Genomic DNA, 25,194 nt, shown 5'->3' on the forward strand with positions numbered 1-25,194 from the left:
AAAGTATTACATGTATCTGCATGCGTGACCCCTCAGTTTTTATTTATTATTTTCTTTTTCTTATAGCTAATTTAGTGGATTAGATAATTGATTTGTAAATGCATGCATTGATTTCTAATAGAACATTCGCTGAGATAATGACACACGGGCTATTATGCGAAAGCACGAGGCTTGAGGGGGAGGGAAATAATAATAATAATCACAGAAAAAAGAAAAACACCAAAAAAACAGGTCTATGACGAAATTGGTCCAAAGGCTGACCTTGGCGGGGGATGGTAAAACGGATGAATCTGTAAAGCCTGCATTATCTCCGTCTCGTCATGCGACGCGACTGGAATTACCGGACTTTGCATACTGCTTGAAGACGGCGTAGAGGGTCCCGCCGAGGTGGTGTGCGCAAAGGATCGCCAGGCTTCCAGCTCCGATTGCAGCTCGACTAGCTGTGTGTAGAGCGCGCTGACGTGGTCGGTGGATTTTTTGTAGTTGGCTTCTAGCGATTGGTGTTTGGCGTTGAGGTCTTTGATGTGCGACTCGAGGTTTTGGATGTATCGGTCTTTCCGTTCGCGGAATGTGCGCTGTGCGATGCGGTTCTGCTCGCGCCGTCTCTGAGAATAGACAATTAGTGTGATTGATAATAGAATAAGGTGGGATAGCATACTAAAGATTTGTCCTCGGGCAGATCATCGTCAGAGGCAGTCCCGCCCTTTGGAACACGCGTCTTCTTTGGGGTTGTCTTGTCTTTCTTGGAAGATGATCTCGTCCGCGAAGGCTTCGCAAGTGACATCTGAGGGCTGGGTGTTGACGTTGAGGAAGGGGGTGTCATGGCGGATGTTGGGACATAGGGCTCGAAGATAATCTCTTTCTTAATAATGGGATTGTTTGAAGTGAGACCGTGGGATGGGCTTGAGGACATGTCCTGTTGTACTCCATCAGGTATTGATTCAAAACAAGTCTTTGGATTCTATGTTAAATATGTTTTCTTACCAGAGTATCGAGTGAGTAGTCGAACTTTTCCATCATGTCGTTATTATAGAACCAGCCCTGGTTGCCGGACAGCCCGGAGTTGTTGCCTGGCATGAGCATAATAGCTGGATCAAAGTCCATTTGAAAGTGAGATGTAGGGTATAAGAAAAGATACAGCAGAGCGTAGAAAATGGGTGTTTAGATGTACAGAGAGTTATCAATACTGGGTACAGACTACGTAGGCGCGCACCCTGGCGGGTCTCCGCGCCTTTTATACAAGGCAAAGTATGCAGTTGATTCTTAACGGACTGGCGGGGACTAAGCAAACGGCCCGCATGGGAATTTAGGCTACTGCGCTACGTTGAGGCTAAAACGAAGTAATTGGGCATGCGCCTTTCTTACCAATCCACCGGCATGGGTCGTCTTTGGCTCGATCATGGCTCCTCCCTGTCTGCAGTGCAGTCTGCAGTCTGCAGCAGCCGGCGCCAATCCGGAACCGGCGGCTTGTACATTTTTCTGTTTGTTTGTCTGTGTGTTGAATTTTCCTTGTGAAAAATTTTCTTTTTTTCACACCCCTGTCGATTTCCTGTTTTCTGCTAATGCCCCGCCCTGCTGAGAACTGCTCCCACCTCCGGCTCCCACGAGATCTTCAGCTCCGAGCGCCGGCGGAGGAAGTAAGGTAATCAAAAAATAATGGGGGCGTGTTTGTCCAACCTCACCGTGCGTCTCGGCCGCGCAAGTTGGGGTCATGTCTTCGGAGGCAGCCTTCCGACGAAGGAGACTTCCTAGCACTTCGGATTTTGACCGTTTGTGCTAGACTTGTTCGCTCTTGGCATGATTTTGCGTCTATACGAAGAGTATGACAAGATCTCCCGCGATGATTATAAATAGTCATGTCATTGCCAGACCAATCACGTGACCTGAGGTCTGATCGGGCCAGATTGGACATAACAGCCAAGTTGACAGTATATTTTTGTGCGTAAATCAAACGGGTGCTGTGTGCTAGTACTTGTACCTGGAGGGAAATAATGATGTAAACATTAATGCCGTGTTAGAGCTAGGTGATAATTAGTTGGAACTTAGCGCTCTGTGCTGTGACGGCGGAAGACAGATTGCTTAGCCACACGAGCGGGTTTCTCCATGTGGCTGGTAACCCTGCAATGTCCACCCAATAGCCGTTGCGTGCTGGTGTTTTTTCATGCAGTCCCCTTTCTGGCCCAATTTTGAGGTCACACTGATTGACTGACATGTACTCGCCCGGCGCCTATTTCCCGGTTGGGCTGGGTTGGCAGAATCAGCGGAAGCCCACTGTGGAACATCCTTATACCCGATCCGGAATATTGTGGCGTATGCTCTGCACGTAAAACCAGCACGCACAATAATAATCAAACATGTCAAGCTGCCAATGAGGGCAGCTAGGCGCTTTGTTTGTTTCAAGGGTGAGAATTGGTTAGGGAAAAAAAAAGGGTACGTACTAGTAGCAGGAGAAACTATTATAAATCGAGGCGGACGCGCTCTCCTCTGTTTTGAACCTTGCTGTATAAAATAAGGCACTGTCTGCAATATTTACCCCCCGAGCAAGCAGCACGGAGGGTGTCCATCCCCGCCATGGCCATGGGCGACACGGCCCAGAATGTGTTTGTGACGTAGAGCCTTGCCGCACTGGCCGTCCTCGCGGTGTCTGTGGCCGTATCCCATCACAGCACAAGGCGCGTGTGCATGTGTTGTGTCCCCGAAGTGTCTCTGGGCGAGCGTGTGGGTTGTCCGGATGGGGGTTGGCGGGCGTGATGTGATGCGATGGGGGGGGTGGAGGGAAGAATGTGAAACCACGAAGCGGCGTCCAGGCGACCAGAGGCGGCGCGAGGAGGTCGAGGATCGAGGCCGGTCTGCAGGTCGCATGGCGTTTCGGCGAAGTTGAAGTTTGGGAGAGTCGCGATGTTTGCCTGAGCGCTGAGGCCGCCCGGGATGGAGTCATGTGACGCGGGCGCCGGTCATGTGACAGCGACACACCGCGCCCGGACTGTGAAGGACCGCTAGGCCGAAAGCGGCTAACGGCCCCGGCAGCGCTTCCCCGGGCTTTCTGCAGCGCCGTCGAACGTCGCCGATTCCTGCGACAGCGTTTTTGCGCAGTCGAGACGAAAATGCCTGCGAATGACGAGCCTTCATCCCTGGGGCTTTGCGGCTGAATATCAATTCCAACCGATCCCATCTGTTTGATCTGTCTTGCATCGCTTCCCTGCTGCACCACGCCCCCACACTCGCTCCCCCTTCGACATGGTCCAAGGCCCCGCCAGAGGAGGAGGCAGCAAACCACCACCGCGACGGCGAATTCCGGCCCCTGCATCGCAGCCTCAGGTCATCTCATGGCGCTTTTCGAGTGCCCCGGCGAAGCCGTCGAGAGTATGTCGATGTCCTGGTCTCTCCCTTGCTTTCCTTCCAATGGACTAACCGAACCACCCCCCAAAAAAGATAACTGAGCCGATCACGCCGCCCGAACATAATGCTGCCAAAGACGATGAAAAGGCGAAGAAGAAGCAGCCAGAACCCCGCGTCGAACTAAAAGATTTGCAGAAAAGTTTCGCTCTGACGCGGAAAACGCCAGTTGAACCACCCGTTGAACAGAAGCCCGAAATCACACAAGTCAAGTCTGTGTTGGATCCATTCTGTGTTTTACCAACGGCTCTTAATAGAGAGGATGAGCAATTATTACAATTCTGTTAGCATACCCCGCAACACTCGATGTGCCTGTGTCACTGGACTAAGACAAGTCAACCATAAAAACAGATCTTACTGTCGTTTCGCGAGACGTTTACGGCACTCGTTCAGATGCAGTCTTCAACCCCGTCCGAGATATCAGCTTTGCGCTATCGCTTCGATCGCCTATGACGCTTCAATGGATGCTGATTGCCGCCGCCGGTTTCGTCGCCGGTCGTCGTGGAGAAGGGCCGCCTTTGGCCATCTTTCGTCGCAAGTCGGTCGCTTATCAGACGTTACGGCAAAAGCTCGGCACCAGCCCGACCGGTCCTATTTCGGACGAGTTGATCGATGTCCTTATTATGGCCACCATGACTGAATCCCGCATATCGCAACGTGACGCCTCGAATATACACCTCAGAGGATACGAGCGAGCCGTCCAGACAAGAGGCGGCTTTAAGAAGATGATTCTTGCCTCCACAACGCCCTTACTATTTACAAGCCATTTAATGCCTTTTCTTATTTGTGAACCCCCGGCCGGCGACATTGTGCTAGGGCCATCAGATGCCCGCCACGCGTTCCATATCCTAGAGATAATCGCCAAGGGAGAGAACACCATCGACCCGTCAGAGCTACATTTCATGCCTCCGGACCCAAACAGTCCGACATCAAACGCCAAATATGAACCTTCCCTAAAACTACACCTGAGCGAATCGCTCCGCCTACTCCTCGCCTCCAGTCTCCTCTCCCGCCATTTACGTCCCGATTTCTCTACACACAGTCGTTATGCCCTGCAAACTGCACAGTATCTCTCACTATTTATTATCCTCACCACCCTCTGGCGCCTCCACGGTGAACTTTCCCAATCAAAACTCTTCCTGAACCGTCTAAATTTATCACTGATCCGAAGCGGCGACCAAGACAGCCAGGGCCAAGACTTACTCACTATGGAAGGGCTCATGTGGATCACCATCAAAGCCGCCTTTGACGCCCTCCAGGGGAATGCCGACAATCAAGCCGGCCTCATTGTTGATTCAATGTCGGCGCTTAAGCTTTTCGGAGCCGCCAACGAAGCGGTCAGACGAATGCTTGTCGAATATATGTATGAAATGTTATCAGAAGGCATCGATCGCTCGGTCCTGATTAGGAATTCCCAGCTGGCCGGGACCATGTCCTTGCGCATTCAGGATTACGGCAATTTTAGCCGTGATATCGACGAAATCACTTGAAACTTGTATGACTCGACGAAATATAAAATAATATATAAAGAACAATAAAAATTTCAAACGACAACCATTGTTCCAAAAACATGTATATAATTAACATTTGAAACAATTGAGCACGAGATTGAAGTACAATACAGACGATTTATGTACCAGTTTGACATGTATCGCACACAGTACAGCGGAAATTGACCCGGGATATTACAGCATCTAGCCAAGTCGGTCTAAGACTCTGAACCCGCATGGTGGCGTGCATATGTGTAACATTGAGCGCCTAGAATAATTTAGTATCCATGGTCATCGGCCTATCAGGGTAGGAACGTGCTACTGATAAGTCAACTCGGTATTAAGACAACAAAAACACCGATCACATCAGTTGGCGTATGCATGGCATAACTTGCACGAGGGAATTTGCCCTAGATGCAATTTAGCATGATACCCCTCATTAGATTCTTGGTCATATATCCCAGTACCCCGGCATTTATAATTTGGCTGCATACTCTACTTACTGATCCGAGTTGGCCGCATGCCCCTTAAATTAAGACTTGTTAAAAATCAATTGATGATCACTGGACTGTTATGAATCGAATAAAATCCAATAAACCCTAGAGACACACAAGTATAAAACAGATAATAGAAAGACTCCTATAGCTAAACCCAAATAGACGCTTGACAGCTTGGTATCCTAACATCATGACCCAGCAACTGGGCTAGTATCGGACCTTTTCAACCCCATTATCTTGCCCTTTGGATGATCCCTGATAGCCATGATTATAGCCTCCATTCATGTATCCATTCTGGTTGTTGTTGTTGTTATTGGTATAACCTTGGTCCCCTCCTTGCTGATAGGGCTGCTGCTGAGTGTATTGCGGAGGCGGCCCTTGCTGGTACATGGGCGCGGTCATGTTGTTATTGTTGTTGTTACGCATTTCTTCTTCTTTCTTGTCATGCTTCCTAATGAGTAACAACGATTAGCATGTATTTCATCTGCAAGAGGGCCACGGTAAGTGAGTAGTACTTACTTCATGATAGTCTTCACAGCGTAGATACCGCCACCAACGAGAAGAGAAGTTTTGAGGAGACCCATTGTTGCGTTTTTGGAATTTGTATTGATGTTTCTGACAAAAGGTTGGTCAATTTGATATGCGTTTGAATGATATCAATTGATAATAGTATTGGAGATAGGTAGTATTGAACACTGAGAGAACTTGTTGATTGAAAAACAATATGAGGAACAAGAACGAACCGGGGAATTCATCTCTCTTAAATAACCCCATCTTCAAAGTAAAAAAAACCCCCTCATGATGCCATGGGTATTTTTGGTGATCTGTGGCTGATTGGCGCTCACTCGTACACTATACCCAAATCGGGAAAGAGTCGCTCCAACAGGCAACCGCGTTTGAGCGCTGCGCCACTAGTAGTAATTATTAAGTCGTTGGCGATTAGGGCTATGTATGATTTAAGGTTACAGGCTGCATCATTCCAGACCAGACCATGTCGCACGAGGCTGTACTGCTTTGTTTACTTAAAAATAGCGACGAATCACTGATCGCCAAACGTCTATTTACACCAGTTACCATCATGGAGATATGGGAATGATACTTTTTTTTTAATAGCATTTTCAACTAGCAAAATATGGTTCAGAGTAATTTAAATCCATGTATCCTATACAGTCGTATTGAACCGATCTTCTTCGTCGCCGTCGCGCTGATACGTCTCTCGCGACGACATGAGATCTGCTTGCTCTTGTCCACGCAGGATATTCTCGGCCTTGATCAGATCTTCCTCAGTCTTGGCGATCGGAGGCGGAATATCCTTCTCAATCTGAGCGTAGGTCATTTCCGAATCGGCAATTTCGGCCTTGGCCTCAGCCTCCGACTTGTCCTTTGACTCTGTCTGTGAGTCCGATGCTAGATCTGTGGTTGGGGTATCTTCGGATCTGAACTTCGGCGGATGTATCACCGGGGTTTCGTCGTTGAAGAGACGGAGAAGCATGGCGCGTCGGTCCTCTTTTGGAAGCATCAGGTTGACAGAGTACATAGACCGCCATAGAGGCAGAACCATTCGCTCCCTGCGAGTTTTTTTGTTAGTTAGTTCCGAATGGGCAAAACAACGAAACGGGCTCTTACTGTAATCCATCTTCAGATTCACTTGGTTCCACCCTCATGATGCAACATCCCAATTGTATATCCTTGGTCTGGTGGCCGATCTCACCTAATTGCTGGTACGTATGCTGGTCCAGTTTTGGGAAGAGCTCGACGAGCAATTTTCGTAGTGTTTGTTTCTTAGTCAAGGTCACCGTACGTTCCGGGCCGAGCCACGACTCAATGATGGGCAGGCCATCGGTCTGAATACGCCACTGGCACTGGTTGGGACGTTGCGCGTCCTGTTTCACAAACATCTTTACACCACCGTGCACAAACTTCATGCCACGACCTTCATTTTCGGTCAGGATATCTCGCGCCAGCACGCTAGTGTAGTAGATCGTTTTGGTCATAGATCCCTCTGCGTTCCGCACCATAAATCGATCCCGTGGAAATTGATCGGAGATATTGTAAAACTTAAAAATCTCTGTAATCTCATCTTCGGTGCCAGTGACATATTTGAAGGGCTCCTCAAACGGCTGCCCGGGCTTTCGCTTCACAGGTGGCTTCGCTTGTGCCGGGGCCTCTGCCTTGGGGAAATCCGTATTGTCTTCTTGACCCTCGACAGCGGATGGAGGTGGGTGGTGGACAGGGCGGTCGCCAATAATAACTTCAGTCCCATTCTCCAGCTTAGTGCGCTTCGTAGGCACTTGGTCCTCAAGGTGGCCGCTAGATCGCTTGCTGGGTGATGCTGGGGCGTCTAAGGTTGCGGTATATGACGGCTGATGAGAAGACTCTGCTACAGTGGCATCCTTTCCATCAGTCCCCGTGCTATGCGGTACGATGTCATCGAGACTCTCGATTTTGTCCAACGGCCCACCGTTATTATCCTTCGTTTTTTGCTCTAGCTCTTCGACGACAGCAGCAACCGAGGCTTTTGGAACAACCTTGTCGACATTCTCTGGCTTAGCTTTGATTTCGGTTTTCTTCTCCAGCACGGTGATGAAGAATCCGCCTGTATCTTGATGGTGTGGATAGACTCGGAGACAACGCTCCAGAGGTAGATCTTTCGAAGGTGGGAACATCGTACTGGATAGCCGACCTAGCCCGGATATACCCGCAGTTTTCCTGTGCTCTTCGACCTCTTGCCAGCTGTTCCATACACGACAGTCGCGGTCCAAGACTTTCCACGACCGCAGTCCGTCTGCTCGTTTCAAATCCGGCAGTTCTTGGCTGCAGTCGATAATTTCAACAAAGTTCGACCCTCCACAGCGCGCAACTGCAGCAGCAATCACGGCTTCGTTCTCGATCGGATTCAAACTGCAGGTAGAATAGACAACACGCCCACCGGTCTTTAACATCTGAAGAGCCCGGACCAGGATGCGCAGCTGCGTCGCGTGCAACCCAAGGGCATTTCCAGGTGTCCAGTCTTTCCATATAGTGGGGTTCTTCCGTACTGTACCATCACCAGAACATGGAACGTCGGCAAGGATTCGGTCAAACTTGAGGTAGTTATTGAAGCGCTCTCTCCCAGGTGGCGAAGGCAGCTTGATGGATGGATATCCGGTCGCATCGTGGTTGGTAACAAGAAGGTTTGGCGAGTTCAGTCGCTTCATTTGATGAACCAACATGTGTGCTCGCTTGAAGTCGCTGTCGTTAGCAACGAGGAGACCAGTTGTTCGTCCGTAATCCTCTAGGCCAGCGGGGAGTTTAGAGGGATCGTACGTGCCCTGCTTGATGTCTTCCATAACTTTTCTCGTGGCATCCTCTTCTCCAATGTGAAGCAGCTCCATCAGCTGGGTTGACTTGCTTCCAGGGGCAGCACACATGTCCAATACTGTCATGCCGGGTCTGATATCGAGGAACAGAGGTGGTATCATACTGACAACCTCCTGCCGAGTAATATTGCCAACTTCTGTTTCGGCCACGAGGAACTTTTGAAAAGAAGCAAAAGGGGGGAAACGCCGGATGACCTTTTTCGGGGTCGTCATATACCACGCGAGCTCATCGGGATACCATGGTACGGGCTTCGGAGGCTCAACAGCGTTTCCTTCGTAGGTAATGGAGGTGATCTGGGGGATATGGAAGTCCACCAGGCGCTGTTTGACAGCGACCGCATGTCTGTCAAAGATTGATCGTTAGCTCATGCCAATAAGTAAAAAAAAATAGAACTTCGAGCGAGCCAAGGTATGACGTACCCTCTCGAGCCGGTGAAACGGAAACTATTGGGCAGTTCTCTTCTCAATGCCGGCCAGAAAGCCTCTTGATCTTCGGCCGGAATGATTCCATGGTCGTTATAGTAGCTCTCGTACTTGGCATTCGACTTCTCAAGCTCTTCCCAGCTTCCTCGTACTCCACGGCTGCCGCCGCCGCCGCCGCTTCCTCCGCCTCTCTTGCCAAACTGCATTGAGGAATATCCATTAGTCAAAAGACACTATTGAAATACCAAATGCGAATAGCAACAAAGAAGACGTACCTTTTTGCCTCTGCCCATTGCGAGTGGTGGCGCAAGACGTTGCAGTATGTCGTTCGATTGTCCCGCTCCGCAGATTTGGTTTTTTTTCTGAAGCTCTTCGATCGACCCGCTTTGCTTATCGCGGGACAAGCTGCGGCGGGGAATAGTCGGCCCGGGATTTACATGTATCAATTGATGTAGGCTGGCTAGCCAAATAAACATTGAAGCCGTATTAGGGAGTTTCACACGGAGTGTAAGAATTTTTGTTATATATTTGCTAGGGTTTATTTTTGGGGTGCTATTGAGCAATGCATGTGGTATTGCAAGAGTCCCTGTCCAATCTCAGGTCGTCAACAAAAGAAGAATAGACATGAAAATAAAAAACAAGACGACCGCAGTCGAGAATTATTTTGAGTAAATGACGCTGGTTCTTAAGTCATAGCACACAGGAAAAAATACACTAGACAGTAAAAGATATGAAAGATAGGAAATGAGATGTATATGTGAGAGGGGGGAGCTGGGGAAAATGCATAGCCAAACGGTTTGAAGATACCCTCCAAGTAGAGGGAAATATCGTCTGGAAGGGTGTTTCAAAATGCACAAATCATGACTGCGTACTATGCAATAACGTAATAGCGACGTCAAAAGCTTTTCAAAGACTGTGTGCAGTTTGTCCAAAGATAAACGATCTAACGAATCGTTCGGTTTATTTATGCCTTGTCTTCGAGGGAGGCCTTCTTGAGTTCATCGGCAGCATCGGCAGCGCCGTCCTCCTCTTGCTTCGCCTCAGCCTCGGCAGACACATGGCCGTTGACGCCAGCGTTGGTTTGAGCGACCTTCTTGCCGTGGTCGGTGGCGCGTTGAGACTCCTCTTCCAAGCGCTCAATCTCCTCCTTGGCCTTCTTGATGTTCTGTTCAAATGTTAGCTCATTGCTTTGAGTTTGAGCGGAAATATACATGGAGACATACCTCCTGGGTCTTGGAAGCCTGGTTCTTCTTCCATTCAGTGATCTTGGCAGCGAGCTTCTCAACGACTGTAGGGACATCGCCCTGGCTCATGGGCTGGTCAACCTTGACCTTGGCAAAGTCCTCAATGACGCCAAAGCTGAGGTTGAATTTGCCCTCGGTGGGTGTGCCTGGAGCAGGGGAGGCGGTGGTGCCTTTCTTTCCCTTCTTGCCCTTCTTTCCACCTGTTCCCTTGAAGTAGTCTTCCTCGCGCTCGTCCTTCTTTACAACTCTGATACCCTTGATGTCGGAGTCATCCACAGTACGTCCAACCTCAGCACGGAAAGCACCATCAGTAGTCTTCTTGGCATCATCGAGACCGAGACTCGCGAAGTTGTATGAAGGGTCGAAGTGACGGATAAGACCCTGGGCGGTCAGAATCTCATCAGTATAAGCCAGCTGGGAAGCCTCTTCGAGTTTCTTGTCGGCAATCTTCTTCTTCTTCTCGCGCTCAAAGGCATCACGCTCTGCCTTTTGGCGCTCCCGACGGACCTTCCATGCTTCATCCTCGTATTCCTTGTAGGCCTTGCGAGCCTTGTAGTAGGTGTCCTTGATTTCGCGAATGGCCAGGAACTTGGCTTGCTGGTCCTTTTGCAATTTTGTGCGCTCATCACGGAGGGAGTTGAGGGTCTTGAAAGCAGAGTCCTGGTCGCCCTTGATGGAATCAAGCTCCTTTGTAATCTCGTTATATTTGTCACTGAGAGCACGAGCCTCGGGGTTGTCCATGGCTTTCTTCAGATCGGCAATCTGCTTCTTCAAGGTATCAATACCCTTTTGGCCGTCGTCCAAGCCAGCAAAGTTCTTGCGCTGCTTGCGAAGACTAGAGATGTCGGAGAGAGCCTTTTTCTCATCCACGAGACGCATCTTGCCAGAGTCAACATCCTTCTCGAGGCGAGAGATCTCCTTGTCGATCTCCTCAACGTTCTTGAATGAAATCTTATTACGAGAGTTGTTCTGCTCGGCAACACGGGCCTTGAGGTTCGAGTCAAGAGCGCTCAGTTTCTCCTGGGTGCTTGAACGGGCAGACTTGAACCCTTGCTGCTTCTGACGGATGGCGGCGAGCTCAGCACGAAGCTCCTTTTGCCGTTGGGCAGCAGGCGAGTCCTGGTTGTTGGGCTTGGCGGACTCGATTTTGGCCTTAATCTGGTTCTATATGCAGCAATCCAATTAGCAAACCACCATAGACAACGCCAGGGATCCATCAGCACGAACCAGCTTCTCCTGAGCCGTAGTGTGCTCCTTCTCGGCTTGGGCCAGGCTGGCCTTGTACGCATCCTCATCGGGCTTGACGGGGCGAGCCTTCTGCCCAGCGGGCTCCGAGACAGCGGCAGACATGTTGTCTTGATTGATGCCTAGGTAGAAGACGGACAATTGAAGTCAGCGTGAGGGTCCTTTGTGGATTTTGTCAGGGAATTGAAGACAGAGAGCCTGGTCACGAGTTGCTGGCGATGCAGAGGCCGATGCGAGAGTGGGGATAAAAAACCGGAAGAAAAACAAAAGAATTGAACTTACTGTGAGGTGAAGACGGGGGAGAAGAGAGGCGCAAGTGACCGGCCACAAGACGTGAATTGAGCCAGGGGACGATGCGAAAGAAGACCCTCGGTCGACAGAGTTGATTATGCGATGCGATCCTTGAGAGGTTTGTTTTCGCTTGTAATTTTCTCCGATTATTCTGGCCTCTTCGACGGGCCGCCAAGACCGGTTTCCCACTAGCCCCGAATTTATTTTAACGTTCGGGCAACGCTAGCGCCGCTGCGATCATTTTGCTTCCTGCTTTCTTCTTTCGTTATTATTTCCTGTCGCCTGCTTGCAACAAAAACAACCTGTGTTGCTCGACCTGCCGCGCCTCGCACCAGTTGATTATCAGTTTTCGAAAGAGGCCCGCCCTGAAACTTGTCCGCTGCACGAGCGCGCGCTCTCCTCTGCCGTCGCGACCAAAAGATTTTCCTGCGCCGCGGCGCCCATAAGAGAGAGATAGAGAAAAGATATCATGGATGAGACTTCAGGTGTTTCCAAGGAGGCCGAGCGTCAGGTCACTCGACTCTGGCATACGTGGAAGACTGTCCACTCTATGTTGTCTGATCGGGTGCGTTCATCAGAGTTCTAAAAAAAAAGAGCATGACAGATCCAAACGTTGAAGTTTCCTGCTGACCTGATTCCATCTGCAGGGATATGAGGTTTCCGAAGAAGAGCTGGGGATTTCCCTTGCAGACTTTACCGCAAAATACACGGATTCCATGGGGTTTCCTGAGTATGCATAATCTTTCAACACTTATCGCGTACAAAGCTAACAAGCCTGTCCTTTTTTTTGCTATGTAGACGAAGCCGTATGAGAGTCGTTGCCATACCATCCGAAGCCATGAAGGCCAAACACACCGGAATCAAGAGACGAGCCACCGACCCAGACCCCGTCCCGGATTGTGGACAAATATACGTCGAATTCTGCACCGACTCGACCGGGGTTGGCGCCAAACAAGTGCGCGCGTTCATCCACACTGTCGACGAAGGAAACTACCACTCGGGGATCTTCGTCACGCAGACACCCATCTCCCCGTCGGCCGTGCGTCTTCTCACCACCCTCGACAAGCGAATCTGCGAGCATTTTCAAGAATCCGACCTGCTCGTCAATATCACACGCCACGAACTTGTGCCAAAACATGTTCTGTTGAGCGCCGAGGAAAAAGCCCGTTTGTTGGATCGCTACCGTTTGAAAGAATCGCAGCTACCTCGTATTCAGTTTTCTGACCCTGTTTCTCGTTACCTTGGCCTGCGACGTGGCCAGGTCATTAAAATTATCCGAAAGAGTGAAACGGCTGGTCGGTATGCCAGTTACCGATGGGTTATTTGAGCTGCCTTGTGAACAAAGTCGGTATCATATACACTTGCGTCGGGAAGGGTATATCATTGGGTTAAACAAAAACCGAATTCCAACGAGAAGACCACAACGGGGGACAATATCAAAAAAAAAAAAACAGGTCTAAAAGAGAAAGCATGGTGTAATGGCGTCTGGGATTTAAAGCTTGATATTTTGTTTTCTAGCTTTTTTCAAGGTACAACCCCTGGATTGGCCTGATCAATAATTGTATCAATGATGTATTTATGTCCGTTTCTTGAATTATGTCGAAATTGATATCATCAAATCAATCAATTGATGTTTGAAATAACATTACTATAAAATAGCAGGATCAATCAATCAATATAAAGTATAAATTATGAACAGTCGCTCTATAGCCACTATATGTAAATATATATATCAAATCTAAAACAATGTACATGTTCCTCCCTGGGGTATATCCAATAAAATAATTGACGCCATAAATGCATATGCAAAAATTTAAACAGAAACAAAAAGGAACCACCATGACCACCCGACTGGTAACGCGAGCACCAGTCTAATTCGTATTAGAGGTTGTATTTGAGAGTAAACCGCCTGCGTCATGTAGTTCGAGGTCTGGGATATTATGATACTCGTCAGACTCGCGGTGATAGTAAGCAGGAGCTGGTCGATTGAGAGCAGTCTCCGGGTTGCCCCTGGGGTTGTGGCTAGAGGATACGTTGCTAGCAGGCGAGTTGCTTGTATAAGAATCGGAAGGAGAGAGAAGACCACCGACGTCTTGCCAAGGAGGATCGCTTCCTTGGTCATATGGCATATATCGCGACATGCCTGTGTTTGTAGACTGTGTAGAGAGATGAGACGAGGAGCGAGGAAGTGGGTAAGGCGCTCTAGTTGTGGTAGGCGACGGCGGATCACAGTCATCGAGTAGACCACCAACGTCATGAAAGGATACACGTCTTGGCGAGACCTTCAGGCTCTCTGAATCGCCAGAGGCTGATAAATGCGACTGGGACCTGAAATTACCCGCAGTAGAAGCCCGGTCGTTCCTTTGATGACCCTGGCTGAATGTCCACCCCTCAGCCACCCCGCCTGTCATGGCTACTGGAGCAGGGCGGACTTTGTTGGCTTCAACAGCGTGCATTTCAGGGTCTATCCGGATACCCATGTCACGGACCAGATCCGCGTCACTCCCCCAGTGATTTTGAGTGAGTGTCGTTCGTCTGACCGAGCTTTGATCGGCACTCTCAGTAATCGAGAGCGAGCCTCCAGGGCGCTTAAACTTGGCCTTTTTGAGACCCCGATCACGGACAAAGGACCCAATCACGACAAAATTTGAAACTGCAGTGGCGGCTAGTATCTCAAAAGAAGCAAGGAGAGAACGAAAGCTTTGTAGACCATCCCGTCTGATGACCGAGGGTACTCTGTACCCAGTGATAGCGACCAACACGAATGACGAGGCGAACAAAACAGTAAGCTGAATTTTGCGTTTGATTGTCATGGCCGACGTGACGAAGAGGGAAACAGGTAGGGCCACCAGGAAGAAATCCGTCAAGATGTCGCACACTCCCATAGTCATCAAATTCGCGTAGCCGAGTCGGCATTGAGGGCCTGGATCGGGGGTCACTTGCCAATAGTGATTGAAAGGTTGGCACTCGACCAATGTGGCGATTATAACCGCGACTAGTGTACTAGCAAGGAAGTATTCGATGGATCGAAGGGCGATTTGAAAAGTCCGTGTCCATACCATGCCGGTCAGTCGTCGGAGGAACTCACAAACGGTGTATTTTGCCATCCAGATACTAAGAAAATTGCGAATCCGGTTAGTTACTCTGCTCTAGACGTTGGGCAACGCAAACGCAGTGCTTACTAGAGTGCGTAGAATATCCTTGACACTAAAACAAGCTTGCTCCCAGTCTCTCGATGGTGAATCTCCAGCTCGGTCAGTGAGTGTGTTTTCGTGTTATTTGTACCCCATATCAGAACAACGTGAACGAAAGCCATCCTGACAAAAAGCGGGATTATGCTGGCAATCATGAATTTGTCTTCGGTGAAGAATCGATTCGTCCGTTGGTATCGACCGATGACTCTGACGAGGATGATGACGAACGAGAAACAGGTGCACCACCAGCTGATCAGGAGAGTCGGATTGTCTTGCGCACGCGTATGAGGATCTGGCGGGACATTTCCGTACATGCTCCTGGCGACGAGCCCGGTGAGCGCGGAGGACATTGCCCTGCTAGCTTGCGGCTACCGGCCGCAAAAATGCAGTGTAATGCAGTTGAGATAGCTGCTCATTTATTGACAGTGAAAATTATTCCTACCCTTCCTTGTCTCAAGAATGCTCGAATGGTGGAGATCCATTTGAAGTTGTGTATAAATGGGCAGCGATAGCATTGGCGCTAAGGAGACTGACAGTATTTAGATTTTAGGGCAGACGATAGCGGGAAGTCTCTTTTTTTTCGCCGACGGGTTGGCGCGTGAAGAAAGAAGGTTGGACAAAGGCCAAGGTGGGAAGATGTCAAGAGTTTCACATCGTTACAGCGAACAAAGGATAATCATGAATATCAAGGGGAAAGCTAGAAAAGCCGACCTAACCCGTAAAATATCTCACGATGACAGAAGCGACAGCGTCCGAGCGGGGCCACAGATAACATCAATAGCTCTAGCGGCCAATCAGTGGGGTAACATCACGAACCGGTGAAAGACAGCTCACGAGGATGCCACGGCCCAAGCAGGCTTTCTGCCCTGGATCAGTGGATGCTGATAGCAGATGGAGGAGCCCGACGACACCGGCGACATCAGTTGACTCGCGATACATGTCGGAGGAAGCAGTCACGGCGGCTTGCGCAGATTTGCCGGATCTCGGTAGTCATGGCACAATCCGACCATGACGAGGAAAAGGCGAGCGCCCTGAATGGTGCTGCGCCGCATGCAGGAGATTAACGGGCAACGGGCACCGGATCTGACTCGGGTGTCTCCAGTGAGACGAGGGAAGAAAAGGCGCTATACGAGACAGGACGATGGTCTTGCTCACCCCGCATCACAGGGAAGGAGCGGTCACGGGCAACCCTCGCCCACGGACATTTTGAGCTTTTTCGGGTTAGTCCAGCGGGGCGGCGGGGCCCGATGGCAGCTATGGGTCTGGAACTCGCTGTCCATTGGCTGCTGCTGCGATTATCTCGATTGGCGGCAAAGCTAAAATATCAACGGCCAATTGCGGAGCACAGATTCTGCCGCACTGAACCTTAATTGACAGGCAGGGCCGCAGTGTCGCCTGATCACATGCCGTCAAAGCAACGTGGCTTTGTCGCTTATCTGGTGTGACGCGCCAGCTGCGCGGCGAAAAAGGAGACGAGGGCAGACGTGAAATAAGGGGGTCTGCAACGGAGACAACAAAATTGGGGACTGTATTTGTTTGATAAGGGTCTGGGATTCGGTTGGATGCATCCGGGACCCGCTTACTAAGAGGTTCTCACCAATCAGCGGCTCTGTATTTGTCGGTGACCCACTGTGTCTCATTCTCATAATTGTAATATACATACTGCCTCTAGGTCAAGGTTCAAATGAGCAAGCCGCTTATTTGTATCCTTTTTTGTAACCACCAAAGGTCCAAGGGGTTGTTGCGGCTCTGGAACGGATCGAGTCGAACCTACCACGGTAGGAAGTTCAAATATCCTTTGGGATATAATGGTGTCCCATTTTCACAATGCCCTACTGAAGATTCGCGCGACTGCCAATTGGTAACTATGTCCATATACGACTGTGCTTAAATGTCGTACGCTGTTTCTGAGGACACGTTGGTCTTACACATATAAGTCAACAATCGGCGGATATAACGTTCTAAAGCCGAGAGTATCCCACCCCCTTATACTAGTTGACGTCATTTACGCAATTCTTTTTCCTCATTCACGGATATAAGCTTCGGCTTCATTTAATAACCTATCAAAAGTCTTTTCCTATATAAAATGGGGAGAACATGATGAAATTAAGATTTTCATGGCAGCATTGAAGCATCGGTACTACCGAGATGGCCGACGCACCCAGTGGCTGGTTAGATATCCATGGCCACTTTTCCCTTCCACGGGCTGCGTCAGAAGATGCTGGTGTAGTAAAAGCCTTTCGTGATATCCACTTCATGCTCTCAGAAGCACCCCGGTTCAATGCAGAGGACACCTTGGCCTATAATGATCGCGCCGGTGTCTCCATGCAAATGCTGTCAAGTCTCCCACCAACGACAGATCAACTGAGAAAGTCAAACGACTTTGGATTATCTATAGTCCGTCAATACCCGTCACGATTCGGCTTACTTGCCGCGTTGCCAACGGATGAGCCAGAAGAAACCTTGAAAGAAATCGAGAGAATGCGAAATCAAGACACACACGACTCGATTCAGCCAGATGGTTTTGCTGTGACTACGCTTCGGAATGGTGTTAGCCTGGGAGATGCACAGTTACGCCCTGTGTGGGAAGAGCTAAACAACAGAAAAGAAGTTGTCTTTGTCCACCCGAATGCATACGTCCGGGGCCAAGACGGCCGACCATCTGCTCTCATTGATGTTGCGTTTGATACCGCTCGAACCATCACCGATATGCTATACAAACGTGTCTTTCTCGACTTTCCTAAAATCACCTGGGTGTTTGCCCACAGTGGAGGCGCCTTTCCAGCCCTGTCTGGGCGCGTACTGTTACTTGGGCTAGAGCCGTGGGTTCCTAATCAAGCTCGTATCACCAAGGAGGAGATGAAGAAGCAAATGAGTCGCATCTATATGGACACTGCTGCCACTGCCGCGACAGGTATGGAACCTGCCGTGAAGATGGCTGGTATTGAACATATCGTCTATGGGGCTGATTGCGGAGTCCCTTGCTCAACTGAACTCACGATGGAGGAAAATCGAGAATCTGTCATGGCTATTGCCCAGAAGAATACAGGGGACGGCAACTTTGTCGGCATGAATGGATTTGATCTGTTTCCAAATGCCAAAGTAAGAGCTGCATCAAGTTAAAACTGCTAGTGGGCACTTGGGTGTTTGAATGTGGTGCTATTCGTTCTAAGGCTTCTCGAAGGCAAAATATTATCAGTAATAGAACAATGATAAATTTGCAATTTGTATTCTTCTTCTGTAAATTTAGCCTCAAAAACCCTCTATTTTTGTATTAATAGGGATCACAGAAATAACTGCCCAGATAATTATTCTCCCAAAACCGAGTACAGCACACACAAATATGATGCGTAGCGAGTGACACATGGCGGACTAACCTTCCAGATCAAGCATTTTTCGATTCCTATAGGTTTGTCCAAAAATCATATGATTTCCTATTTATAGTATTAGTGGCTTTTAGTATCAGTGCTGTCTAGATGTATAACTTGGCACAACCAGACAGATGTCGCTTACCGGCGCATACTCCATGCCAAATCCTCCGCGTCTCATAGCCTGTCCACTGGACGACACTGAGGGATAGTTTTACTCAATATGCATACTAATCCTAGTTGCCGGGTTTCCGTACACCTTCCACATATTCAGGACATAGTCAACTCGATCCTCTAGATCCACCAGTTCCATTGGGATAACGTAAAATGGGATGTCGTTTTCTTGTAGAACTCGGGCAAATGTAAGATGAACATTGTACCACTCCTCCCACGAGTCTGCCATTAGCCGTGTTCCATCGTCCGTCGACCACTCTTTGTGCGGTGGACAGACAAAAACCAGTGACCTTTTCATTCGATCACGCAGAAATGGCCACCCGAGTGACTTTTCGAGGAGCTTCTGGGCGCGAGGAGGACCATACTGCACCCCATAGACAATAGGATCTACCCCTGACCGGTCTGATAGAATCATACTGTGTGCGAGTTTGGTCTCTTTCTCAAACTGAGCGGTGAGGATAAGCTGTTGCAGTTGTAATGCTCTGTCGGGATTGCTTGTTATATCTTCTCGCGTAAACTGGTTTTGGGACAGAACGTCTCGGGCAACCTCAGTAACTGCGGAAAATGGCGATGAAGGATACTTCAGTTTGATAGTCTCTCTCAAGGCTGCAAGGAGAGTAGTCTTTCCAGTGCATTGTGCACCAATGAGATAGACCGAGACAGCTGTAGACATCGCTGTGTTGGGTCGAATTCTGGTTATTTGCTTGAATAAGTTTTTAGAGATACATGCTGTAGTGAAGATAAAATGAGGGAGAAGAGAGAGAAAGAGAAAGAGAGAGAAGTCACGGGAGGCTATAGGGCGCCACCTGCACATCTCATTGCTTCTTTCGACAGGGATTCCGGCCACCGCATTACGCCCCGTCACTTACCTGGCACCAATGTGAAGTGCAGCAAGCAACCAGTGGCTGCAGCCATTCGATAATTCTGTCGAGGGGTGCTTCGATTTTTTTCTGCATACGAACAGAGCTCATCGGTCGCTTCATCTCGCCTTCTCTCGTCTATCTCTATCACACATTAAACATGGCACCCCAGAGCTTGGGTTCATTTTCACAAATTCTGCAATCCGAATTTCTCTTGACAGACTCAAAGTGGTGCTACAATGTTAATGAGTTGCCTGGCCCCAAAATAACGAATCCAGGTGGATGGGTCAAATCGCTAGACCTCGAATGTTCTCGAACGACTCAAAAACTAGAGTTGAAGTTTATCAAAGTCGATCAAAACCGTGCAACTAGCACTCGAGAGATAGCCCACTTGATCCATTTATCTTTCTCCGACTTTCGTCTGGGTAAGGTCGTCGAAGACGAGTGGCAAGGCTGTACTGCTAGAGAAACGGGCGACTACCTAGTTCGATTGCTCCAGCATGGAATAAAATTGAATGGGATACTTTACAGTTTTTACGGTCATAGCAACAGTCAGCTGAAATCGCGATCTTGCTATTTACTACGTGGATCGAAAGAGGAGGTGACTAGACTGGTAGAATCTCTCGGGGACTTTTCCAAAATCCAAACTGTCGCTAAAAAGGCAAAACGAATCGGGCTGCTCTTTTCGTCCTGCCATGCTCTCCTTAAGGTTGCATGTGGCCGATATGAAGACATTGACGATATTGAAGCATCGGGATATAACTTTACCGATGGCTGCGGCTTGGTCGGAGGGAGCACTGCCAGGCTCCTGTCTCAAAAATTGAAAATCGTCATTCATAACCAACTTTACCATCCTTCTGTCTTTCAAATTCGATTCAAGGGATACAAAGGAATCGTGTCTTTGGAACCCCAGTTGCGCAAAGGCTGTTACTTCCAATTTCGAGCTTCAATGCGAAAGTTCTCAGGCACAACAGATTCTTCTTTTGCTGTGGTTGACTATTCTCAGGTAAAGATTTCCTCCCATCCATCTAGACTGGTTGTATGGTCTAACTGATAATTAAGCCCTATACATACGGATATCTCAACGATGATATTGTGCTTCTCCTTCACGCACTCGGAATCACGAAAGACGTGTTATGGAAAAAGCAGCGGGAACACTTTCATCGCTTACAGGACTCTTTAACAGACCCAGGAGTGGCATTTGTTGTCTTGTGTTCCCTAGGTCGGTTAGATCTCGTGGAGAAACTGGTTTTGGGTGGAATCGAGAAGATTGCTAGCCCCCTACGTGGTCTAGTCAACAGCGAGCTTACCAAGATGCTCAATAAACGACAAGAGCACAAGTGTCGCATTTTGGTACCTGATTCTCGACTGGTTTTCGGTATATGCGACCCTAGGGAAGTCCTCGAGGAAGGGGAGTGCTTCTTGCGCGTCACCGACGACATGTATGGGAGGCGCCCTAGAACGATCCACAGCTGTGAAGTGCTAGTGACTAGGAACCCTTGTTTACATCCAGGTGACTTACGGAAGTTGAAGGCTGTCGATAAGCCAGAACTTGCCCACCTGACGGACTGCATCATATTCCCCGTCAAGGGAAAAAGGCCCACGGCTGATCAGATGTCAGGGGGAGATTTGGATGGAGATAAATGTAAGTCATCCTATTTGGCTATGTACTATTACCCTAAGAAATTCTGCGCACTGATAAATATGGCAAGTTTTCGTCTGTTGGGATCCGGATCTTGTCCCAACCACCATGTCCGAGCCTGCTGAATATCCACCCGGCCAAGCCCCCGTATCATTCCAGGGTATCACAGTAGACGATTGGATTGAATATTTTGCACGATATACCAGTGCTAGCTTGGGTCGTGTCAAGAAACTGTTTTTACAATGGGCAGTCCACAAAGGCGCCTTGAGTAGGGAATGCCAGGAGCTCAATCGATTACACTCACTCAGCGTTGATGGAAATCGCATCAAGATCCCGGACAGACTTGCGACACCGCCTCCACTAGATGAAGATATCAGTCAAGGGTTTATCTTGCACATACTACACGAAGAGGCCAGGAAAGAGGCACTGAAAAAGCTGCTGGCACCAACTCCTCGAAGCAAGTACGATACGAGAGAAGTCATCGAGACTATTCTCTGTCAGCCGCGGACATGCTCTGAGTTTTCTATGCTACGTTTAGTCCATGACTGGTGCTGTCAGACGAGCGAGGCTAATATTAGCGAGCTGCTTCATTACTTTGACCTCCCTGCAATGACACCCGAACAGCGCCGCTGGTTGCTTCGTGAGTTACCGACGTCGATTGAGTATCCCTCTTTGGTAATGAACGGCCTCCTTTATTCAGGCATTCTTGACAGGCAAGAGTTGATTCCTTTTCATCTGGACTATCCGGGCATGCGATGGAAACGTATCTTTTCTACTGACGATCGCCTGGCAAATCTGTTCGAAGTGATTGCAAAATCATTTTCCGAATTCCACCGAAAACTTCTCGTACTGAAAGTCCACGAACGGCTAACCATAGCCATCTACATTCAACAGCAAATAGCCCCTGAAGAAGAAGTCCTGGTAGGGCAGGGGGTAAGGGTTATTGCCTTCCCACATACACAAGAGCCCGGTAATCGCCGTGGTCGTATTCATGCTACGAAATCGACATACCACCTATACTACGACCATAATGTCTTTCAATTATACCAGTCTAGACGACAAAACACATTCGTATGGATTGGACGACCAGGCAAAAACGATTCCTCTTACAAGACTGTTCAGGGTGTAGCAAATCGTAATCGGGAGCGCCAGAAGACAATTGATGCCGGGGTTAACCGAGACTGGGTGACGAGTATCGCGTTGGATCGGTTTAGTGCACATACAAAAACCCAGATAGGACGAGTATACCGGGATGATATTGTTGCTGCAGTAAGTGATTGCCTTGAATGTAGTCAACCCATGGATTTTGGTTATCGCTGCGAGAACGGAGTCAGCTTACAAGATATAGGAATTATATGTCATTAGCAACACCGACGTGAACTCATTCCAGGTCTTAGATTTATGGATGGAAAGCGTTGACACCATGGAGACTATTCCATTGTTTGAGAAGGTTCCGCCTCCTCTCACGATTCCTGAACTGGCTACGGCGGATTTGACATCCCAACCGGATGATATTCGCGGCTTTTTTGAATCAGGGGATATCTCATTACTAGATCAGGCCTCTTTGCAAGGCAAAATTTCGACAATTTTGCAGGTATGCTTTGAAACTGCTGGGACCAGTCTCTCCGGGAACATATATGAGCACTATCTCCAATCGTCTGAGGCAGTAGCAGCATGGGCGATGCAAGAGGAATTACTGGAGGGGTTGATCCAGGGCCTAGTATACACACCCGGCCACGTAGTATTCTTTGCAGCACTTTCTCCATGGCAAGAAAACTTCCCTTGGTCCCTGTCACGAACATTAAAAGCACAGAGCTTACGCCTGCTAAAGGCGACGTTCCAGGCGACCAGCACGAGTGGCATATTTGCACTGAAGGCAATGAAAACCATCCTTGGTGAGATCGATTCATTATCGCTAGAATCGTTTCAAGGAATAGTGGAAGATGCATGTCTTCTATTGAAATCTCCGGACCAGTTGCTTGATATTTATCTCGACGGTCTCGCGCACACAAGTGAGAGGCTGATACATGAGTCCCCCACCGTAAGGGATTATTTCACTCGACATATGTTCGCCATTACTCTCGACCACTGCGAAGAGGCATCCGAATCAGTTTCGCGTAAAGACGATCTGTGGGCTTTTGAGCCGTTTACTCTCTCCTCTGAGCCTCCCGTCCTAGTTAGCCATCGCCGCCTAGATGCACCACAGCTAGAGCGCTTGGCAGCTGGGGATCATGTCCAGTTTCAACTGGCTAGATATCCAGAAAATGTTTTCCTCACTGAAAAACCAATGTTTGATGCAACCATTGAATCGTCCACACAAGGTTCGGTAACCTTTATGTGCCTGTCTTATCCCCCGCACTATTGTGTCTCGGCTCGGTGGCGGATGAAGCACTGTGGCTCCTTTGTCACTTCCAGAGCTATGCTAGACTCGCTAGTTAGCTTAATCAAGGATAAAGAAAGGGCATGCGCATTATATCCGTTACTTGTTGAAAACAAATCATTGAAGCATGATTCTTTAGGTGATAGATACAAATACCGAACCGACCTCAACCAATGCCAGAATGAGGCTGTGGAATATTCGCTCAAAGCTCCCTTGACGTGCATATGGGGACCTCCTGGAACAGGAAAGACGCAAACAGTGGCTGTAATTTTGCAGGAGCTCATATCGAGAAGACCAGAAGATCGTATTCTTGTGACAGCTCCTACTCACAATGCAGTGGATAACATTCTGAAGCGTTATCTAGGAGTTGCTGGACAAACTGGTTTGAGACCTCTGCGAGTGTCCACAAATGTAAGCTTCTATGTAGCTCTATCCTAATTTTAGTGGCTATGCTAACATCTACTCTGATCCGAATAGATTTGGAAAGTAGACCGGGAATTACTCGGGTATACTTGTGATGGAATGGAACGCAAAGAGATTGGCCATAATCGAACCTCTAGAAACCAGGCCCTGGAACGTATTCAACAGGCCCGGCTGATTTTCACAACCTGTGCTGGAGCCGGACTAGGTCTCCTCCGAGGCGAGGAATTTCCCATCGTTATAATTGATGAATCGTCCCAACAAACAGAACCAATGTCACTCGTACCACTAACAAAGGGTTGCCAGAAAGCAATCTTGGTTGGGGACCATGTCCAGCTGCGCGCCACTGTGAGGAAATACACAAAGATTCTAGGCTTTGAGATCTCCCTCTTTGAGCGTTTGTACATTGCTGAAAATATACCGGCAGGCTCGCTGCAAAGGGTTATGCTAAATGTACAATACCGAATGCATCCACAGATATGTGATTTTCCTTCTCAGGAATTCTATGAGGGGAAGCTCAAAGCAGACACTTCATGTGAGCGAAACACCCTGCCAGAACACGGTTTCCCATGGCCCGAGATCCCGTCTTCTGGAGGGCAATTGGAGCGATGTGTGTTTGTTCCATGCCTTGGGGAAGAGGACGTTGGCCATCGCTCAAAAGGGAATCTGCTCCAGGCGGAACTTTGCAAGGAGATCTATCGTATGATAGTTTCCACATCGGTATCTGTCGCTGTTCTCACTCCATACACAAGACAGGTCAAAATATTGAAAGACCGCCTACCCGGTTCAGCTACAGTCACCAGCATCGATGGGTTTCAGGGCCAGGAAGCCGATATTATCATCTATGTCACCGTTCGATGTAACCCACATGGAGATATTGGCTTCTTAAGCGATCTGAGGCGCCTGAATGTTGTATTGACCCGAGCCCGATCCGGTTTGATTGTCATTGGCTGTCCTCGAACCTTGACGAATGCAGAATCTCCTACCTCTTCAGACGAGAAGGGTGACTCCCGTATTTTTAATTCTCGCACGGTTGACCAAGATGCTGGGCCAGTTTGGAAACGCCTGGTACAGTCTCTGAAACGGGTAGAAATACCATTGGCCTCTAAGTAGATAGATAATTCCCTCATAGTGGATTCTATTGATGACCAAATTGTACATTAAGAACAAAATGACCTAGTTGCATCTCTTTGCAATCTTAACTGGCTATG

General features: G+C 48.8%; 11 protein-coding genes across 11 annotated transcripts; 4 read left to right on the top strand and 7 right to left on the bottom strand.

Moving 5' to 3' along the window:
- Positions 1-233: 233 nt before the first annotated feature.
- On the bottom strand, positions 234-1,104 carry TRUGW13939_08950 (uncharacterized protein; the record flags this gene model as incomplete). The annotated part of the gene is made up of 3 exons (XM_035492075.1): positions 234-605; positions 659-916; positions 985-1,104. The coding sequence occupies 3 exons, from the start codon at positions 1,102-1,104 to the stop codon at positions 234-236; spliced, it is 750 nt and encodes a 249-aa protein (XP_035347968.1).
- A 1,556-nt stretch (positions 1,105-2,660) lies between these two features.
- On the bottom strand, positions 2,661-3,192 carry TRUGW13939_08951 (uncharacterized protein; the record flags this gene model as incomplete). The annotated part of the gene is made up of 2 exons (XM_035492076.1): positions 2,661-2,906; positions 2,974-3,192. 2 exons carry the CDS (start codon positions 3,190-3,192, stop codon positions 2,661-2,663), a joined length of 465 nt encoding a protein of 154 aa, XP_035347969.1.
- Positions 3,193-3,237: 45 nt separating this feature from the next.
- Positions 3,238-4,886, top strand: TRUGW13939_08952 (uncharacterized protein; the record flags this gene model as incomplete). Its single annotated transcript, XM_035492077.1, has 3 exons — positions 3,238-3,363; positions 3,433-3,679; positions 3,748-4,886. The coding sequence occupies 3 exons, from the start codon at positions 3,238-3,240 to the stop codon at positions 4,884-4,886; spliced, it is 1,512 nt and encodes a 503-aa protein (XP_035347970.1).
- Positions 4,887-5,590: 704 nt separating this feature from the next.
- Positions 5,591-5,967, bottom strand: TRUGW13939_08953 (uncharacterized protein; the record flags this gene model as incomplete). Its single annotated transcript, XM_035492078.1, has 2 exons — positions 5,591-5,834; positions 5,903-5,967. The coding sequence occupies 2 exons, from the start codon at positions 5,965-5,967 to the stop codon at positions 5,591-5,593; spliced, it is 309 nt and encodes a 102-aa protein (XP_035347971.1).
- A 578-nt stretch (positions 5,968-6,545) lies between these two features.
- TRUGW13939_08954 (uncharacterized protein) lies at positions 6,546-9,458 on the bottom strand (the record flags this gene model as incomplete). The annotated part of the gene is made up of 4 exons (XM_035492079.1): positions 6,546-6,951; positions 7,010-9,085; positions 9,163-9,365; positions 9,441-9,458. The coding sequence occupies 4 exons, from the start codon at positions 9,456-9,458 to the stop codon at positions 6,546-6,548; spliced, it is 2,703 nt and encodes a 900-aa protein (XP_035347972.1).
- Positions 9,459-10,129: 671 nt separating this feature from the next.
- Positions 10,130-11,759, bottom strand: TRUGW13939_08955 (uncharacterized protein; the record flags this gene model as incomplete). Its single annotated transcript, XM_035492080.1, has 3 exons — positions 10,130-10,330; positions 10,389-11,573; positions 11,637-11,759. 3 exons carry the CDS (start codon positions 11,757-11,759, stop codon positions 10,130-10,132), a joined length of 1,509 nt encoding a protein of 502 aa, XP_035347973.1.
- A 655-nt stretch (positions 11,760-12,414) lies between these two features.
- On the top strand, positions 12,415-13,272 carry TRUGW13939_08956 (uncharacterized protein; the record flags this gene model as incomplete). Its single annotated transcript, XM_035492081.1, has 3 exons — positions 12,415-12,510; positions 12,593-12,675; positions 12,744-13,272. 3 exons carry the CDS (start codon positions 12,415-12,417, stop codon positions 13,270-13,272), a joined length of 708 nt encoding a protein of 235 aa, XP_035347974.1.
- Positions 13,273-13,816: 544 nt separating this feature from the next.
- Positions 13,817-15,489, bottom strand: TRUGW13939_08957 (uncharacterized protein; the record flags this gene model as incomplete). Its single annotated transcript, XM_035492082.1, has 2 exons — positions 13,817-15,059; positions 15,128-15,489. The coding sequence occupies 2 exons, from the start codon at positions 15,487-15,489 to the stop codon at positions 13,817-13,819; spliced, it is 1,605 nt and encodes a 534-aa protein (XP_035347975.1).
- Positions 15,490-17,287: 1,798 nt separating this feature from the next.
- TRUGW13939_08958 (uncharacterized protein) lies at positions 17,288-18,262 on the top strand (the record flags this gene model as incomplete). Its single annotated transcript, XM_035492083.1, has 1 exon — positions 17,288-18,262. The coding sequence occupies one exon, from the start codon at positions 17,288-17,290 to the stop codon at positions 18,260-18,262; it is 975 nt and encodes a 324-aa protein (XP_035347976.1).
- Positions 18,263-18,721: 459 nt separating this feature from the next.
- TRUGW13939_08959 (uncharacterized protein) lies at positions 18,722-19,354 on the bottom strand (the record flags this gene model as incomplete). The annotated part of the gene is made up of 1 exon (XM_035492084.1): positions 18,722-19,354. One exon carries the CDS (start codon positions 19,352-19,354, stop codon positions 18,722-18,724), a length of 633 nt encoding a protein of 210 aa, XP_035347977.1.
- A 347-nt stretch (positions 19,355-19,701) lies between these two features.
- On the top strand, positions 19,702-25,096 carry TRUGW13939_08960 (uncharacterized protein; the record flags this gene model as incomplete). Its single annotated transcript, XM_035492085.1, has 5 exons — positions 19,702-20,547; positions 20,604-21,186; positions 21,254-22,452; positions 22,532-23,974; positions 24,041-25,096. 5 exons carry the CDS (start codon positions 19,702-19,704, stop codon positions 25,094-25,096), a joined length of 5,127 nt encoding a protein of 1,708 aa, XP_035347978.1.
- Positions 25,097-25,194: the final 98 nt, after the last annotated feature.

Source organism: Talaromyces rugulosus, chromosome V, assembly GCF_013368755.1.
Source record: "Talaromyces rugulosus chromosome V, complete sequence".
NCBI lineage: Eukaryota > Fungi > Ascomycota > Eurotiomycetes > Eurotiales > Trichocomaceae > Talaromyces > Talaromyces rugulosus.